Source organism: Mustela erminea, chromosome 11 (assembly GCF_009829155.1).
Source record: "Mustela erminea isolate mMusErm1 chromosome 11, mMusErm1.Pri, whole genome shotgun sequence".
In the NCBI taxonomy this organism is placed as follows: Eukaryota; Metazoa; Chordata; class Mammalia; order Carnivora; family Mustelidae; genus Mustela; species Mustela erminea.
This window is the reverse complement of record NC_045624.1, coordinates 75,327,007-75,342,936: the sequence shown is the minus strand read 5'-3', so window position 1 is coordinate 75,342,936 and position 15,930 is coordinate 75,327,007. Positions and strand designations below refer to the sequence as shown.

The 15,930-nt window shown below is 33.4% G+C and overlaps 1 protein-coding gene across 8 annotated transcripts in view; it reads left to right on the top strand.

Annotated features, from left to right (window-relative positions):
- The window catches only part of RUNDC3B (RUN domain containing 3B), a 137,381-nt gene that overhangs the window by 82,092 nt on the left and 39,359 nt on the right, over nucleotides 1–15,930 (top strand). For all 8 annotated transcript variants that reach the window (XM_032304723.1, XM_032304719.1, XM_032304722.1 and 5 more), the window contains 2 exons: nucleotides 13,232–13,400; nucleotides 14,302–14,459. In XM_032304723.1, the coding sequence (XP_032160614.1) occupies nucleotides 13,232–13,400; nucleotides 14,302–14,459 (327 nt within the window). The remainder of the gene's footprint in view (nucleotides 1–13,231; nucleotides 13,401–14,301; nucleotides 14,460–15,930) is intronic.

Below are 15,930 nucleotides of genomic sequence, written 5' to 3'. Positions count from 1 at the left end.
TCTGGTTCCATACAAATTTTAGGATTGTTTGTTCCAGCACTCTAAAAAATTCCAATGGTATTTTGATTGGGATGGTGTTAAAGTATAGATTGTTCTGGGCAGCATACACATTTTAACAATGTTTATTCTTGCAATCCAGGAGCATGGTATGTTTTCTTATCTTTTTGTGTCTTCCTCAGTTTCATTCATGAATGATCAGTATAGTTGAGTCGAATGACTCGAGTGTAGATCCTCTACCTCTTTGGTTAGGTTTATTCCAAGGTATCTTATGGTTTTTAGTGCTATTGTAAATAGAATCAATTCTCTAATTTCCTTTTCTGCAGTTTCATTGTTAGTGTAACTAAAAAGCAACTGATTTCTGTGTAAAACTGCTTTTTTTTTTTTTAAGATTTTATTTATTTATTTGACAGAGATCACAAGTAGGCAGAGAGGCAGGCAGAGAGAGAGAGGAGGAAGCAGGCTCCCTGCTGAGCAGAGAGCCCAATGCGGGACTCGATCCCAGGACCCTGAGATCATGACCTGAGCCGAAGGCAGTGGCTTAACCCACTGAGCCACCCAGGCACCCTGTGTAAAACTGCTTTTATTTCAGTATCAGTAATCATTGAAAAATAAAAACTTCATTTACATCTTTAGTGTTTAATGTAAATACACTTTTTACATAATTGTAATTGCAGCATTAAGTATAGTTCTTAGAAAACAGCTTGTAATTCTGTTGCTATAGTCATTATAATGATAACTTTAATAGCTCTTTTATAGTCCATTGAGAGTTCAAAACTGAATTCCATCATTCAGATTGTTCTCCATTTTCTCTCCACTATAAAGGAAAGAATAATGAACATTTTGTGCAAATCAATTTTCTTTCCGCTGTGAATTTACAGTTACTCAGGAAAAGACAATGAAATTTTTTATGGCCCTTGAAGTGTGTCTATATAAAAGAGTTGTACCAATTAATCCTACTATCAGGATTTTATGAGAATTAAGAATTTCCTACAATCTCATCAGCATCGAAAATTAATCAGATGAAATCTATAGATTTTTTTGTAAGTCCACTTGTAGAATTGGCTTCCTAAATAGAATGATCATCTTTATATACTTTAAAAATGTTATGGTAAGGTCAGAGCTGTAAGGGAAAGAGAAAGAGAGAATAATAACGTATATGTGTAATTTATGTACACACACACACACACATTGAAGATGCATTTATTAAGGACCTAATGTAGGAAAGAAACTTCCCTAACTACCAGAGATACATAGTTTCAAGAATGTAGTTGCTTCATGAAATTCTGAAAAAGAGTATAGTCCTTGTCCCCAGGATAATCATCTAGTGAGAGAAGTCACTATTGGAGAGATAGGACTGTGAAGATACTCAGGTAGTGAGGGAGAAGTAACACAGTACTATGGTACCAAGATTTTTAACTTAAATAAATGAATCACTTAGGAAAAGGAATAATTCTAGTACATTCAATCTAAAAAAAAGTTATAGCAAGAATTTTTTAACAGGCATAAAATTACACTTTTTGGGACGTAATAGATTATAGAACATTCTATGAGGATAACAAATAGTTCAAAAATAATACTTGTAAAAAGAATAGTGATAATACTTATTGAATGCTTTCTGTATATCGGGCATTGTTCAAAGTGCTTTCCTTTTGTTAACTTATTTAATCCTCAAAAGACAGTGACATAGGACTACTAAATTTTATAAATGAAAAAATTGAAATGCAGGGAGGTTAAATAACTTGTCCATAGTCATACACACAGGTTTCAAATTAAAGAACAAGATGGCAGCTGGACATTAGGGGTTTGGCCATTAACATGTAGGTAGAAAGGCTATTTTTAATGATTTAGGAAGTGACTTGAAAATATAAAGATAAATGCAAATACTAATTTTTCTCTCCTACTCACATAAGAGACTGTAGTAATTATTACATCACTTTACAATAATGGAATCTTCTCAACTGGTCCCCTCAGAATTTGATGATATATGAATATAAATGAATTTGATGATATATGCTCTATGTCTCCAACTTGCTTAACCACTTTTTGTGTGAATTTGTATGCAACTTCCTCTTTCTCTGATGCACTAATCCTAACATGTATGTATCACTTTCTCTCCTTTATATACTGAGGGGTTTCTACTATCTTAAAAAAGAACAATAAAATGAGAAGGCAAATACCAGTTTAACCTAGTCATAAGCATGTTTGCATTACTGACCATGTGAGATCTTTTCCGAAAGATTTAAACTATTCTGATTGTAATAAAGAAAAAATATTTTACTTTATTATTTTTTTTTTTTTAGATTTTGTTTATTTATTTGACAGAGAGAGAGCACAAGCACAAGCAGGGGGAGTGACAGGCAGAGGGAGAGGGAGAAGCAGGCCCCCTGGTGAGCAGAGTGCCAGACGTGGGGCTCAATCCCAGGACTCTGGGAACATGACTTGAGCTGAAGACAGATGCTTAACCGACTGAGCCATCCAGGTGCCCCAAGAACCAGTATTTTCAACATTCGTTTTCTTCCATGAAATATACCTGTATTAAACATATTTTAAAAAGCTTTATTGGGTTTCTAATTTTAAGAAACTGTAGAAGTCTATCCTTAACAAAATTACTGCTTTTAATTCATTTGGAAAGTAATACATATTAATTATAGAAAAATTAGAAAATAAAGACAGGTGGATAGAAGAAAGTTTAAGTCACTCATAATCTTGCCTTTAAGAAACACCTCTTAGGAAGTTGAGAAGCAATGTGGGGGGCTGGGGCAGGTAAGAAAAGAATAAATAAAACAAGATGGAATCGGGAGGGAGACAAAAGAGACTCTTAATCTCACAAAACAAACTGAGGGTGGCCAGGGGGAGGGGGTTAGGGAGAGGGTGGTGGGGTTATGGACATTGGGGAAGGTATGTGCTATGGTGAGTGCTGTGAAGTGTGTAAACCTGATGATTCACAGACCTGTACGCTTGGGGCTAATAATACAGTATATGTTAATAAAAAAATTAAAAATTAAAAAAAAAAGAAACAGCTTTTAGAAGCATTAACATTTTGATGGGTAACTTTCCAGCTTTTTCTATGCATAGATATATTTTTTCTTTAAAATGGAATTATAATGTACATGTAATACTCCATAATGAACATTTTTGTATGTAATTAACTATCCTTTCACAATCTCATTTCCCTGAATGAATATAATTTAATTATCTCTATAATGTGTTTACCCAATTATTGTTGGACCTTTAGGATGCACTTGGTTGTTCACTGTCACATACGCTATTGCAGTTAATAACCTTGTAACTACATCTTTTCAAACACACCATGATTGGTTAAACTCCTGGAAGTAAAATTTCTTGGATAAAGCATATATATTATTAAAGCTTTTGAGATATGCTGTCAAATTGCCCTACAGAGAGGCCATACCAGTTTAGTTTCTATAGACAATAAGTGAAATTGCCTGCTTCCCCTCTTGCCAACTAAGTATTAAAAGTGTGAAGGGCACCTGGGTGGCTCAGTTGGTTAAGCGACTGCCTTTGACCCAGGTCATGATCTTGGAGTCCCAGAATTGAGTTCCACATCAGGCTCCCTGCTCAGCACGGACTCTGCTTCTCCCTACCCCCTCCTCTCTTTTCATGTTCTCTCTCTCTCTTTCAAATAAATAAATGAAATCTTTAAAAAAATTAAGTATTAAAAGTGTGGCCAGTTCTGTAAGTAAAAAATTATACCCTATTTTTTTTTCTTTTGTTGTTTTAATTTGCATGTATCTGATTACTGGTGCCACTGAGCTTTTAAAAATGTTTATTAGCCATTAGTCTTTTTAAATGAAATGTTATATTTTGAAGTTAAATATATGAAATATGTTAATAGAAACATATTAAAATATATTTCATATTTAAAACTGATTTTTAGTTTTAGGTTGTGTACCAGTGAGAAAACTCAATTTTTCTGAGTTACATCTTGATATAATTTTAAACATCTTTAAACATTTTTTCCTGGAATGGATTTTAGGTCTAAAAAGTCCAGTAGCTAATTATTATTGGTCTCTTATGATACCTTCATTTTTTGGCTTTTAAATATAATGTCATAAGCATTCCTATAGCTAAGTCTTTTCTTTGTACTTAAACACGATTGTGTCCTTAATGAAGCAAATTTCTACAAACAAAACTGCTGATTTAAAGAGACTGTAAAGTTCCATATGTTGTCAAATTGCCCTTAGACATTCTGTCCCATACATTCTGCCTTTCCCCCACTCCTTTTAGGGATAAAATCATTTTGCAATGAAAGACCAGCCCTTTGACCTGTGCAGGACATCCCATCCTCCCAACAGTTGTCCTCTTCCATTAATTTTCCCTCTTTTGTAGATCTTCCCACAGATCGCCGCATACAGTCATGTTGTTATTTTCCCTGTGTTAAAAACAAACAGAGAAACTTTCCCCATAGTCACTTCAAGCTACTTTTCAGTCACCTCTCCTTTATTATAAAATTGTCCCAGCTTTCTTTTTTTTTTTTTTTTTTTGCCTCCAATATCCCTTGCACTGTTCAAACTGAGCTTTAATACTTACCCGTGAAAGTGCTCTCGTTGAAGTCAGCAGTGATGTTTCATTGCTAAATCCAGTGGTTAATCATTTCCTCTTCTGTCTTGACCTCCTAGCAGTTTGATAAACAGGATTGCTCTCTTCAGCACTTCTCTGGTTTCCCTCCTGTGGGCTCCTCCTTACTCCCAGTCCCCATTCCTCCTCATCTCCCCAACCTCTAAATGTCAGACTATTTCAGAGATCATTCCCAGATCATCTTTTCTATGTGTAGTCACTCTGTTAAGTAGTATCCAGTTTCATGGCTCTAAATATTATCTTTATGCTACTCTTTCCCAAATTTATACTTCTACCTGGAACACTGCCCTAAAGTCTAGACTCCTACATCTAGCTGCCAACTCACCATCTTCACTTGGATGTGTGATAAGCGCCTCGAATGAACATGTACAAAATTGAACTCCTAATTTCTTTCCTCCCAAGTGTTCTTCCTTTAGCCTTTTCCATTCCAAGAATAGTTGTTCTGTCATTCTGGCAGCTTGTGCTCAAAACTTTGGTATCATCATTGAATTTTCCCTGCCATAATCCACATAGGATCCATCAGCAAACCCTTTGGCACCATCACTACTACCTCCTTAAATTTTATTAGGATCCATTATTTCTTCTTTGTTTATCTTTGTTAAAAATAAATGCTTAATTGCTAGAAGTAAAAGAATAAAGAAGGTGATTATAGTTCTTACTCTCTTTTCAACAATTACAGATGATAAAGCATTAGATTTTTGATAAAGGAAACTATTTTTCTTTTTATATTACTGATATTTCTTTCATTGCCTCCATAAAAATTTTTAAAAGATTTTGTTCTTTAAAATATAGGAATGTTTCTGAAATTCTTTTTTTTTCTGATATTATGCTTTTTTAAAAAAACATTTTATTTTGGGCGCCTGGGTGGCTCAGTGGGTTAAGCCGCTGCCTTCGGCTCAGGTCATGATCTCAGGGTCCTGGGATCGAGGCCCGCATCGGGCTCTCTGCTCAGCAGGGAGCCTGCTTCCCTCTCTCTCTCTCTGCCTGCCTCTCCATCTACTTGTGATTTCTCTCTGTCAAAAAAATAAATAAAATCTTTAAAAAAAAAAATTTTTATTTTATTTTTTCCGTGTTCCAAGATTCATTGTTTATGCACCACACCTGGTACTCCATGCAATTATTAACTATGATTTTTCCACCAAAATGTGCATAATTTCTGTGTCTTTTAGAATAAGAGATATTTTCATGAGTATCAACTTTTCATTGTGCACAGAATAAAAGACTTAACATAACATATAGACCATTTGTGACCTGGCATCAGTACACCTTCTTAGCTGTATTATTTGTCTACCATCCAGTTAGCTTTTTAAGACAGCTATAGGATTATTGGTCATTGAAATGTTAAGAGACAATGTAATATTGTTTTAAAACTTTATAATGTAAAAAAGAAAGTTTTTCTCAGTTTCTCTTACTAAAGTGACCTTGAACAAACCACTAATCTCTTATTCTTATTATCTTCCCTTGTTGGATGAATCTGTTATATAGTAGAGCAATAATTAATGGGGATATCATCAGGATTAATGAGATAATGTTTATGAAGTGTCTATATAGTTCCTTGGAGTCATTGTAGAGAACTTTTCATTTTCTTTCTTGTCCTTACAAGGAACTCATTATCAGTCTTCCCTTTCTACTCTTAGAAGTTTTTTAAAAATTACTAATTTAATGTCATTGGTACTCATATACTCATTCTGATTTTCTACTATTGATTTAATTTTGGTAAATTATGTTTTATTAAAGTGTAAAAATATATATATCATGATATTCAGCGAGTTCTTTAAATATTTTTTCATTTCTAGATATGTTACCTTTTGCTTTTTGTGCTCATAGATATTTTTTTCCTTGATTTTTAAAATTATTTTTGCCAAAGATTTGTCAATATTCTAGTTTTTTCCAGTTTTTTAAAAAAGAATTTATTTATTTGAGAGATAAAGAGTGAACGAGAGAGACAGCATGAGCAGGGTAGAGGGGCAGAGGGAGAAGAAGAAGCAACATCCATCTTATCATATAGACACAAAAATAAAAGAAAATGGAAAAAATCTCTCCTTATGATGAAAACTCTGGGATTTTTTTCTCTTAACAACTTTTCTATATTCATACAGCATTGTTAGCTCTAGTCATCATGTTGTATATTACATCCTTAGTACTTATTTATCTTATAACTGGAAGTTTGGACCTTTTGACCACCTTGTTCCAGTTCCTCTTCCCTTTCTCCATTTCCTCTTTCCCTCTGCCCTCTGTCTTTGGTAATCTCAAATCTGATCTCTTTTTCTACTAGTTTTATTGGGAGGGGGTGTATTTTAGATTCTACATATGAATGAAATCATATAGTTGTCTTTCTCTGATGTTATTTCACTTATTAGTACAATGCCTTCAAGTTCCATCCATGTTGTTGCAAATGGTGGGATTTCATATTCTGTTATATACATATACCCCATCTTTCTCTATCCATTCATCCACTGATGGACACTTCAATTGTTTCCATTCTCGTCTGTCATACATGGTGTCACTTGTAGGGTGCAGATATCTTTTCAAGGTAATGTTTTGTTTTCTTTGGATGTATTCCCGGAAGCGGAATTTCTGGATCATACAGTAGTTCTGTTTTTAAGTTTTGGAGGAAACTCTATACTATTTTCCATAGTCGCTGTATCAAATTTACAATCCCACCAACAGTGCACAAGGGCTCCCTTTTCTCCACTTCCACACTAGCATTAGCTATATTTTGTCTTTTTGATGATAGCCATCCTAATGTGTGTGAGGTGGTATCTCATTGTGGTTTTGATAATTCATTTCCCTAATGACCAATGATGTTGACCATATTTTCATGTACCTGTGAGCTTTTCACCTATCTTCTGTGGAGAAATGTCTGTTCAGGTCTTTAGTCCATTTGTAATGGATTATTTGTCTTTTTACTGTTGAGTTTCTACTTTGATATTGACTCCTTATTGTTTATGATTTGCAAATAGTATCTCCCAGACAGTGGGTTGCCTTTTCATTTTGTGGTGGTTTCTTTCATTATACAGAAGCCTTTCAGTCTGATGTAGGCCTGTTTGTTATTTTTGCTTTTGCTTTTATTTACCTTTGTTTTTGGTCTCAAATCCAAAATGTTGTCTGGATTGATACCAGGGAGATTACTTTCTGTCTTCTTCTAGGAGTTTTACCGTTTCAGGTTTACATTCAAGTCTTTAATCTATTTTGTTGAGTCAATTTTTGTGTATGGTATAAATAGGAATCCAGCTTTATTTTTTCACATGAGGTTGATCAGTTTTTTCACCTCCACTTATTAAGGGTACTATTCTTTAATAGTTGTATATTTTTGGCTCCTTTGTCATAAATTAATTGACCAAATATGCGTGGGTTCATTTCTGGACTCCATTTGGTTCCATAGATTTGTGTGTCTGCATTTATGCCATTATCATTCTGTTTTGATAACTGTTGATTTGTAGTGTATTTTGAAATCAATAAGTGCAATGCCCCCCGCTCTATTCTTTCTCAAGATTGCTTTGGCTGTTTAGTAGATGTGGTTCTGAACAGATTTTATGATCGTTCTAGGTCTATGAAAAATGCCATTGAATTTTGATAGGTATTGCATTGAATCTTAGGTTGCTTTGGGCAGTATGGTCATTTTAACAATATTAAATTTTTTCAGTTTACGAGCAGAGAATGTTTTGAAGTTTATTTGTGCCTTTCTCGGTTTCTTTCATCACTGTCTTATAGTTCTCAGTGTAGAAATACTTTACCTCCTTTTTTTCATCTATTCTGAGATATTTTATTCTTTTTGATGTAATTATAATGGGATTGTTTTCTTAATTTTTCTTATAGTTTGTCATTAGTGTGTAGAAACACAGCTTATTTTGTATATTGATTTTGTACTCTGCATCTTGACTAAACTCATTTATTCTAACAGTTTATTGTTGGTGTCTTTAAGGTCTTTAAGATGATATAACATCATATCATCTGCAAACAGTTTTACTTCTTCCTTTCCAATTCAGATGCCTTTTATTTATTTTTCTTGCCTGATTGTTCTGGCTAGGATTTCCAATTATGCTAAATAATAGTGGTGATAGTAGGTATCCTTGTCTTCTTCCTGATCTTAGAGGAAAGGCTTTCAGCTTTTTACTATTAAATTTTGATATTAGCTGTGGCTGGTCGGATATGGCCTTTAGTATGTTGAAATATGTTCTGTCTATACCCATTTTATAGAGAATTTTTATGATTTTTTTTTCCTCATTATTTAAATTTGCTTCTTTTCTTAAAAGTATATAAGGCTAATTTTGGAGAACAGTGTGGAGATTCCTCAAGAAATTAAAAATAGAGCTTCCCTATGATCCTGCCATTGCACTACTGGGTATTTACCCCAAAGATACAGACGTAGTGAAAAGAAGGGCCGTCTGTACCCCAATGTTTATAGCAGCAATAGCCACGGTCGCCAAACTGTGGAAAGAACCAAGATGCCCTTCAACAGACGAATGGATAAGGAAGATGTGGTCCATATACACTATGGAGTGTTATGCCTCCATCAGAAAGGATGAATATCTAACTTTTGTAACAACATGGATGGTACTGGAAGAGATTATGCTGAGTGAAATAAGTCAAGCAGAGAGAGTCAATTATCATATGGTTTCACTTATTTGTGGAGCATAACAAATAACATGGAGGACATGGGGAGTTAGAGAGGAGAAGGAAGTTGAGGGAAATTGGAAGGGGAGGTGAGCCGTGAGAGACTATGGACTCTGAAAAACAATCTGAGGGGTTTGAAGGGGCGAGGGTGGGAGTTTGGGGGAATCAGGTGGTGGGTATTAGGGAGGGCACGTATTGCATGGAGCACTGGGTGTGGTGCAAAAACAATGAATACTGTTACGCTGAAAAGAAATTTTAAAAAAAATTTTTTTTAAAAAGTATATAAGGCTACAGATATCCCTTAAAATGCTACTTTAGTTGTATCTTATAAGTTTGATAAGTTGTTTTTTATTTTAGTTGTTTTAACTAAAATTTTCCAATTTTTTGACCAAAGGACATTTGAAATATAAATTTTAATTTTCAGGGCTTTTGTTGGAGTTGTGATGGGCAATATGGTCCACATAAAATTTGTTTTTTGAAATTTGTTTAAAAATGGCCTAGAATTGGTCAGTATTCTAATGATTGTGTCCTATATTCATTAGCTTATGCTTATTAATGGCTGTTCTGATATGTATATCCATTCTTATAAGGATTCTTTCCTTATATCCTTATATCTTTTACTTATATCCTTTCTTATAAGCTTCATCTTTTTGAGTTGATGAATTAAATTCTTTCATTGTTATATCTGATTTTTCAATTTTTTTTCAGATGGTACCTTGAATTTTTGCTTTCTGGTTTTTGAATCTAACTTAAAAGATGCATCTAAGTTTTGAATTCTTAGATTTTCCTGAAATAATGAATTTTTTTGTCAGTATGTAATAGCTGTAAATACACAGTAATTTTTTTTTCCTTAAAGCCCATTTTGTCTGATGTAAATAGAGTCCCAACAATTTTCTTTAGGTTAGCATTTTTTAGTATATATTTTTTTAACCATATTTCATCTAACCTGCATGACTTCCATTGTAAATGTATCTCAGTTTAGAGACATTAATACGTGAGAAAATATTTTGACAGCAGATGAGATGTCATCAGTTGTGAGCTGTATCCTGATTTCAGTTATGTTAATATATAAAAAATGTACAACAGGAATTTATGAAATAGAATGCTTTTCAGCCTTTTTGTGTCCTTTTTTTTTAAGTATATCTTTTTGAAGTAGTACTTAACTGGAATTTTTTATTTCCAGTGTAGTTAACATATAGTGTTATGTTAGTTTCAGGTGTACAGTATAGTGATTCAGCAGCTCCATATATTACTCAGTGCTCCTCAAGATATCTTTAACTGGAATTTAGAAAATCTAGTCTAAAAGGCTTTATCTTCTTTTTTTTAATTTAAATTCAGTTTAGTTAACATATAATGTATTATTAGTTTCAAGGGTAGAATTTAGTGATTCATCAGTTGCATATAACACCCAGTGCTCATTAAACTGGGGTTACTAGAACATTTACTGATACATTTGGATTGATATCTACCATTGTATTCTTTGCCTTAATTTTTTTTAAGATTTATTTACTTATTTTAGAGAGAGAGTATGGGGTTAGGGACAGAAGAAGAGAGAGGGAGAGAATCTTGAGCAGACTTCCTGCTGAGTAGGTAGCCCAATGTGGGGCTTGATCCCATGACCAGGAGATCATGACCTGAGCCTAAAACAACAGTCAGATACTTAACTGACTGAGCCACTAGGCGCCTCATACTCTTTGCTTTCTATTCTACATTTTTTCATTTCTTTTTCTATTTCTCCTTTTTGTATTGATTTTTCTTCTCCTCCTATTGTATTTCTCTACTAGTTTACAAGTCACATACTATACTTTTCTTCTTGTATTGGTACTCCATTAATATGCATACTTAAAAGTTAACAAAGTCTAAAGTTAATATCTTTACTACCTGTCCATATAAATGAGGACTTTGCATTGTTGTAACCTTAGTCATTTCATTCTTGACATGTGCTATTACTGTCCAGAATTCTAACTCTCTCATTGATGTATTTAAAATTCCACAAAGCAGGCATCACTATTACTGTTTCATGCTCTCAATATTTGTTTAGGCTTACCCATAAGCTTAAAATTTTCTTTGCTCACTGTTTTTTCTTGGATCATTTCCTTTTTCTTTGAGTATGATCATTAATTCTTTTAGGAGAATTTCTTGGTACAGCTCTCGGGTTTTAGTTTTCTCAGTATGTGCACTTATACTGCCCTCTTTCTGGGAAGATAATATTGCTGGATACATTAGTCTAGCATAGCAGTTGTTTTTTTCTTACCATTTTGAAATAATTGTAATTTCTTCTTATCTTTTATTAACTCCCTCTCTCAACTGTATCTGCCTGTTATTTCACCGATTTAATTTCTAATGTCAAATATTATTTTTTTAGAAGTTTTTTGGTCTGTTTTTCAGAGCTGGAGGTTTACCATCAGCCACTGCTTTATTTTCTCTAGTCCACTAAAAGCCATGGCTGTGAGAGGCAACTTTCTTTTGGTATGTGTTTGTTTACTGGTTTGTTTCCTAGATCCTGGCTGAGCATGTCTCATTGGAGGTAGGACTTTTCCTTATGCAGAGGTCTCTTGTTCATATTTGCAACATACTTGGTCCCTGGACTCCAGAGCCCAGCAGGTATAAACACAGACTTCAGAAAATGAAATATATCTTTCTTTGATGCTTATGATATTTTCCACCGTTAGATCTCTGTAAACCTATGAAATTATGATTTCTGAACTGGATTTGCTTTGAGCCATATTTTTTTATGTGCTTTCTCTTTCTTTAGTTTTAATTTTAATTGTTCTGTTTTCATACATATCTTGTAGACAACTTACTGTTGGTCCTTATCTTTTTTTTAATGTTTATTTATTTAGTTTGGAAAAGAAGCTCAAAAAGACTACGCACTGATCACAGAGCTCAGCGCAGGGCTTGACCCCATAACACATGAGATCATGACCTGAGCCAAAATCATGAGTTGGACGTTTAACCAAGAGAGCCACCCAGGCACTCTAGTCCTTATTTGTCTTAATTAAACTTAAACATTTGGCTCTTGCTGTAAGGTTTAACCCATTAAAGATTTTTATAACTTACTTTGTATTAGGGATTATTCTGCCATCTTATTTTTTGTTTTGAATTTACTATTTACTGTATTTTCTTATTTTGTGTCTCCATTTGATAGGTCAGAGGTTTTTTTTTTAATATTTTGAATATGGTATTTTTTCTTATGTTAATGGTATTTATGGTATTTTTATATAGTATTTATATGGTATTTTTTCTTATGTTAATATCATTGCTTATATTTTTAAATGTGTTTTTCCCTGTTTTTCTTTAGTATAATACCTCTTCTTTCTTCTAAACCAGATATCCATTTTAGTGCAGTTCTTCATTTAGTTTCTTCTTTTTTTTTAACCTTATTCTGCCCTCCTCTACCAAATGGATGTCATTAGGAATTTCAGATATGGATTTTAGAGTGTTTTCTCTGCTTTACCTCTGCTTCTCCTTCTTCCTTCAATGGAAAATGCTTGGGAGTGACCAGTTTTTCTGAAACTCTTATTATCTCCTCTTTGCTAAAGTTGAACTGACCTTGAACCCTGCCCTATTATACCTCACTGACATTAGGCTGGTTGTGCTGTTTGTCTGCACAGCATTGGATACTGGACAGGCAGTAATCTACTTGAGACAGTGAAAAAACTCATCTAAAAAGTTCTTTCCAACACGTCTAGGTTTTCTGGTTTTCTTCTCTGGAAATCTTTTCTTTCTTCTCAGAACATTCTCACAGTTCTTATGTTAAATTCTTTAGGTTTACAAACTTCGGATCAACTTCTATAGCATCTTGAGGCTTAACTCCATGAGAGGAAGTCAGCAGTCTATACTAGATTATCATTTTTTTCAGAAAGCTAAAAAGTCTTTATAATATCATTAATATAATTGTATATGGAGTGCTAAATATTTTGGAGTTGGCTCACTGGTAACTTACAAAATAGAGAAGTATTTCTTAATGGAGTGAAACATATTAACTTTAGTTTTAAAATTTTAATATTCCCAGTTCTGACAGCATCAGCAGTGACGAGGAAGAGCTGAGGACTTTGGGAAGCAGTGGTAGTGAAAGCAGCACTCCAGAGAATGTCGGGCCTCCTTTCATCATGGATGAGAATAGTTGGTTCAACAAGTGTAAGAGAGTTAAACAAAAGTATCAGCTAACCCTGGAACAGAAGGTATTTATCAGTTGCCAAAAGTCATTGATTTGATTCTCATTTTTGCCTTTGGACTGTCACTTCCAAAATATCTTTTAACTGAATATAAGTGTTGACCCATTGCTACTTCCTTTCTGTACTTGAATTGTCCTTGTCTTGATGAAAAATCATGCAGAGTTTGTTTGTTCAACTTTTTCTAATTTTATGTTTTAATATAAAAATTAGCCATTTAGGAGCACCTGGTTGGGTCAGTTGGTTAAGCATCCAACTCTTGATTTCAACTCAGGTCACGATCTCAGAATTGTGGAATTGAGCCCCATGTTGGTCTCCACTCTGGGCATGGATCCTGCTCAATTCCTCTCTCTCCCTGTCTCTCTCTGCCCCTCCCACCCTCTAAAAAATTATAAGTTAAATTTTAAAAATAAGCCATTTATTCTTCTGTATATCATTTCATTTATATGTCTGAGATTTTAACATTTATTAGGAGGGTAAATGTAAAGCAGACAAATATGAAAAAAAGAATTCTATAACAATATCATTCAAGATAGACCTTAAGGCAAAAGCAATATTAAGGCTAAAGAAATACATTGCTCTTGAGAAAAAAGAAACAGTTCACCAGGAATGTGAACATGGTGGAGATGAATAGAATGGGTGAAGGTGGTCAAAACGTATAAATTTCCAGTTTACCCACTGCAGGCAAACATCTTATTGAACTTCAGGGAAGGGCTTTAAAGGATGGAGAACATATGTTAAATTTTTATATTCAATTAAAATGATTATTTTTTTATTATTTCATCATTAATACTTAGAGATTATTTCATTGAAATATGGAAAGAATAGCATTTATCCTACTCAGTATTGATCTTCAAGATATACATTAGAATTTTGTGGTAGCTTTATCTTGTTGGTACTGTATTTTCAGGGTTATCTTGAAGAACTCTTACGACTTCGAGAGAACCAGCTGTCTGAGTCTGTATCCCAGAATAAAATACTACTTCAAAGGATTGAAGATTCTGATCTGGCTCATAAATTGGAAAAGGAACAATTAGAATATATAATTGTGGAGCTTCAAGATCAGCTGTAAGTGAGATCCTTTTGGGAAAATATTGGCAGTATGTAAACATAAGAAAATGTCATGTTTTGACATAGGATTCAAACTCTGAGAAGTCAAATGGCCTGCTATTAAGTTCTTTTACCCTTACTCTTTTTAAAAAGTTTACTCTTCCTTTTTTTTTTGTCATAAAAGTAATTTATGCTCATGGCAGAAGTATTACAAAATATAGGAAGAAAATAAAAACTATCCTCAGGTGTGTGCTACCCAGAGTTAACTCTTATAATTTGATATGTATTCTTTCAAATGCATATACATAATTTTAAATTATTTATTTAGTTATTGATGTACTGCTTAATTAAAAGATGGGATATAAAACCAGTACCACTCAAAGTACAATAATTATGCAGTGTTTGTTCCCATGTGTGCCAGAGTATCACTAAGCACAGTTTAGTATAGCTTTTTTCCATAACAGTAGTTTTAGGCTTTTTGGGTTTGGGTTTTGTTTTTTTCCTGAATAAAGGTATGTATCGGTATAAGCTCCTTAATTTGACACTATTCAAAGCACTTGTACTAATCATACCATTCCATCAAACTTGATTTTATCAAATAATTGTTTATGGTGAAAATCTTCTCGCATTAATATTTATTTAATCTGAAAAGATGATTTTAAAAGTTTTTATTTTGAAATAAGTTCAAAATTTCAGAGAAGTTGCAAGGATAGTACGAAGAATAAGCCCTATCTTAGATTTACCAAATTTCAGCACTTGGCCACATTTGCTCATAATTCTCTCCCTCTTGCATACATCACAACTCTTTATCACATAATACATCAGTTGGGTCTTTCCTGAGAACCAAGGTATTCTCTTATATAACCATAGATCATCTATCAAATTCAGAAATTTAAATCAGTGTGATACTTTCATCTTATCCATAACTCATTCCAGTTTCATCAGTTGTCCAAATAATATCTCTTACTGCAGCTTTGGTTTTTCTGGTACAGGACCCAGTCCAGAATCATGTTTTTCATTTGGTTATTCATTTCTTCAGTCTCATTTCTTCAGTCACATTTAACTTAGAACAGTTTCTCAGTCTTTGTCTTGTAAGAAATTGATATTTCTGAAGAATACAAGCTAGTGATTTTATAGATTGTAAATTCAATTTATAGAATGTAAATTCAAATTTCAATTTGAGTTGGTTTGCTTTTTCTCATGATTAGAATGAGTTTTTGTGGTTGGAATATAAGTGGGGTGTCTTTAAGTGTTGGGGATATGATATCCAGTGGTCCATGGAATCTGTTGGTCTTTTTTACTAATATTAATTTTAATCATTAGTTTAATGTGTTTTTCTCTTGGTATAGTTATTATGTTTCCTTTTTTAATTATCATATAATTTCCAGGGAGATCTTTTGAGACCTAGTAAACATGAAAGATGATTTTTTTAAGTAAAAATCTTTTATTAACTAACATAAAACTTCAGTGTTTTCTAGGAATTTGTGTC